Source organism: Fomitopsis serialis (genome assembly GCF_022376445.1).
Source record: "Fomitopsis serialis strain Sig1Antser10 chromosome Unknown B0H18scaffold_826, whole genome shotgun sequence".
Classification (NCBI taxonomy): domain Eukaryota; kingdom Fungi; phylum Basidiomycota; class Agaricomycetes; order Polyporales; family Fomitopsidaceae; genus Fomitopsis; species Fomitopsis serialis.
The window spans coordinates 4131-8205 of NW_025955786.1; the positions used below are offsets into that span (position 1 = coordinate 4131).

The 4075-nt window shown below is 51.3% G+C and overlaps 2 protein-coding genes across 2 annotated transcripts; both read left to right on the forward strand.

Moving 5' to 3' along the window:
• Positions 1 to 516: 516 nt before the first annotated feature.
• Positions 517 to 1652, forward strand: B0H18DRAFT_1132228 (uncharacterized protein; the record flags this gene model as incomplete). Its single annotated transcript, XM_048035546.1, has 5 exons — positions 517 to 685; positions 748 to 764; positions 839 to 1058; positions 1120 to 1322; positions 1389 to 1652. 5 exons carry the CDS (start codon positions 517 to 519, stop codon positions 1650 to 1652), a joined length of 873 nt encoding a protein of 290 aa, XP_047884188.1.
• Positions 1653 to 2629: 977 nt separating this feature from the next.
• Positions 2630 to 4000, forward strand: B0H18DRAFT_1197943 (uncharacterized protein; the record flags this gene model as incomplete). The annotated part of the gene is made up of 5 exons (XM_048036092.1): positions 2630 to 2929; positions 2989 to 3033; positions 3097 to 3316; positions 3376 to 3578; positions 3638 to 4000. 5 exons carry the CDS (start codon positions 2630 to 2632, stop codon positions 3824 to 3826), a joined length of 957 nt encoding a protein of 318 aa, XP_047884189.1. The 3' UTR covers positions 3827 to 4000.
• Positions 4001 to 4075: the final 75 nt, after the last annotated feature.

Here is a 4075-nt window from a genome sequence, read left to right on the forward strand (position 1 = left end):
CCGCACCCTTGGCATGTCTGGGCCACGCTTCCTTCGCTGATTGGCTTCCAGCCACACCTAGGTTCATACACTGATGCATGGCATTCAATGATACCGACTCTGAACGCTGAAGCCACAGCACTCACTCCGTGCGCAAACGGCCGGCCTTCCCCTCCAACGTACACAATGACAGCTACGTGCGCTTATGTTTGTGATGATGCCGTGTGGGCGTTTGATGGCCTTCTCACAATACCACTAGGCCTCGTGTTAGCATCTCCCGGACTGACAAGAACGCAGGTGCTGTGGTCTACTGTCTTTATATAAGCTCCATGCGATGTGTACTGAAGGAGTCATCCGTTCCGATCCTACCCTCTTCACATGATGAGAAGCTTTCCGATCGCAGAAGCACAGCTGGCTGCGCTGTTTATGCAGAGCATTGCATATGGTATGCACGCAGTGACATTCGCGGCATGCATATATACCTGGTTCCACCAATCGTACAGTTCCGGAGGGCGGATGTCAGGTCGCTGGCTTTGGATGTTCGTCGCCGTCGCTTTCTTCGTGATCGGTACCTGCGACGTGTCTTTCAATTTCTACCACAACGTCATCGCCTTCATCGTCTACAAGGGCCCCGGAGGTGCAAATGCGCAATTTGATCAATTCTCTAATTGGGTCAATTTCATGCGGGTCCGTATACTTCTCATCTGTACGGCTACTCATGCATCAATCGGAGCATACAGAATCTTCTTTTTGATATCAATGTCGCAGTTTCCGACGCTGCCTTGGTGAGTATTCCCGCAGCGGTCTATTGCTTGGTCCTGTGCTCGACAAAGGCATGCATGTTGATGGTTGACTGCAGATCTATCGCTGCTGGCTCGTGTACACAGAATCACCACATAGGACAATCGTCGGGATCGTACCAGCTATACTATGGCTGGCATGGTTATCCATCGCAATCGTACTTCTTTATTACGCCGTGACCCTGAACACGGCAACGTCGATCCCAGGAACTCTCGAAATCCAGCCTTTCGTCTATGCGTTCTACTCGACGACGTTAACAATCAATGTGTTCACAACGGGTACGTTGACCTGGCATTTCCTCTACTTCATGTAACTGATCTGGCTGATCGTCAATAAAAGGCCTTGTCATTGTCAGACTCTGGAAATTTCATAGGCGTAATGCAGAGCTATTCTCGCGAAGCTGGCGAGTCCCAGGCCGAATGGACTGGGCTCGGTACACCTTGATCATAGTGGAGTCGGCCCTTCTGTACACGGCGACTGTCGTCACTTGCATTGCGCTGGATCTTGTGGGTACGAATGCGTACTATGGCATGACAGACATTGTAAGTGAAGACTCAGAGTGGAATCGGCACTTATACAACTTTCCTCTGACACATCCGATTTTGCAGAGTCTAGAAGCTGCCGGTATCACCTTCGACCTCATCATTATACGGATCTGGACGGGAGTATCAACAGAGCAGACTCAAGCTTTCATGGATACGGTGCAGCATGCATCCAAAGTAGTGGCGACTGCGCACGATGAACAAATCAAATCTGCTCCGTCAGCTTTCACGGCCCGGGATGTAAACACCTTGGACCTGACCCAGGCCCTCCCCGGTGATCATGACGATCAACTGGAGTGGCAGAGGAATGGCTCCGGAAACCATGTATGATCGTTCAGACACAGGCCGCATATTGCTAGACCACTGACTGTATTCATGATGGTGTACTTCGACTTTCGATTTCGGTAGGAGAAAACTGTACAATTAGAACTCGTGTCGTTCAAATCCCTCCAGGATAATCAAGCAAATATGGCCGTCGAGATGTACATATGTTACGACTTACGTGAAGTTAATGAACCGTAACCCTGAGGACGACTGGGCGAACAAACAAGTACAAAGACAATGAAGTACTGCTTCCTCCTCCTCCCGCCGGCCGCACGACCGATCATCGACATCGTACACATATACTCTTCGGAACTGCTGTATAAACAGGCTTGATAACTGAACCGCATCCGCATCTCGCCGGTCACCCCTGAAATCATGACTGGGCTTGCCGCGGCGTGAACACATGCACTGCAAGTCCTGTTGGCGCTAAACTACTGCTATGACAGTGTTGAGACCCAGGCTCACCATCACCAAGTTTGCAGTTCGGGGTCTGGTGTGAGTGGCTAGTCGGGACTCGTCAATGTAAGCATTCGGCCAGTGACTCTGAGCCTGAGGCTACTGCACACCAGCGCTAACGTCAATTTGCAGTCGGTGCAATGATCTCTCCGAGACCTTCCCTTCCAAGCCCCAACGTTCGGTGCTGAATAGGCACAGCTTGTGACGGTAGTGTTCAGTCTATAAGGCCTCACTGTGAGTGTGTGTCTAACCAATGTTATGGTTCATCTTTGTCTTGGGAACTTTCCACCGACATCTTCCGTCGTAACGTTTGTCCGGCTGGTCGAACAGATGCACCTTGGACGCGCGCCTTCATGGTAGACAGTCCGTTCAAACGTCTACCAACTCTCACGTTGCCACATCGCCTTGTGGACAGAATCATTGAAGACTGACAGTGCGTCCACTGCCACGACGATACGTATATGAGCCTACATTCTATCGACGAGACCTGGGAAACCCGAGCCCGAGCCCTTTTCCCAGCGGTCAGGATGGGCGCATTCCCTATTGCGGAGGCACAGCTGGCTGCCCTCTTCATGCAAAGCGTAGCGTACGGCGTACACGTCGTGACATTTGCAGCTTGCATATACACCTGGTTCCATCGCTCGAGCAACTCACACGTATCGGGATGCTGGCCGTGGATGCTCGTCGCCGTAGCCTTCTTCGTCTTCGGCACTTGCGACGTCTCATTCAACTTATACCACAACCTCATTGCATTCATATTCTATACGGGACCCGGTGGGGCAGATGCTGAATTTGACCGCCTGTCGACTTGGGTCAACGTTATGCGGGTATGTGGCCGTCTTCGAGCTGGGTCCTGCGCGTTGCATGTCTCATCCAATTCTTCCAGAGTGTATGGTTCGATCTCAATATCGCCTTATCTGACGCAGCCCTGGTGAGTATTGAAGTGAACATAGCCTTACCACAACCGAATAGGTCGATTAACACACGTTGGTAGATTTACCGCTGCTGGCTCGTGTACGCGCATTCGCCTCGTCGGGCAGTTGTGGCCATTGCACCCGTCGTACTTTGGCTGGGATGGATTTCTTGCGCAATCATCATCCTCTACTACATCTGCACCTTGAATGCAGTGACGTCTATACCTTCAACCGACGAGATCCAACCCTTCCTATATGCCTTCTATTCCTTGACACTCGCGATAAATCTCTTCACAACGGGTATGTGCGCACACTCCATATTTCAAGCACGACGCTCATGGGAATGACACTACTTACAGGTCTTATCATCCTCCGGCTCTGGAGGGTCCATAAGCGCACATCATCGTTCTTCACGCGGAGTTGGCGAGGACCGAGTCGTTTGAGTTTCGCAGACGTCACTTTGATTATCATCGAGTCTGCGCTCCTGTACACGACAACCGTCATCATCTGCGTCGTGCTGGACTTGGCGAATAGCAACGCGTACTATGGCGCTACGGATGTCGTAAGCCATCTACGTGGTCCTCTGCTGTGTAGCGTTCTGATATGATCTGTGCTTTGCAGAGCCTTGAAGTAGCAGGGATATCATTCGATCTGATCATTATACGGATCTGGACAGGCGTGTCCACGGAACAGACGCAAGCCTTCACGGATACGGTGGAGAATTTGTCGAAAATCAAGGCAGGAGCGAGCGAACAGGTCATCACCGCTCACTCGGGCTTCACGGACTTGAACACTTGTGGCTTCCCGTGATGATATTGCCCAGTGGGGTGACGATGATGCGAACCCCGTCTGATGTGTCCTGGCGATCTCCTGGTCTTGTTGGTAATCCAACGTACCGTAGATGGTGACTATACTAGGAGCGAATAGATTGAGTCGACATTAACTATACGACGTTCGGCCTAGTAGTATCCATGCAAGAGCAACCCGACATGATGCTCGATGGCTTAGCTCAGGTCCGGAGAACCAGCTCTCGGCATTGCTTGATGAAGTTCTGTTGTG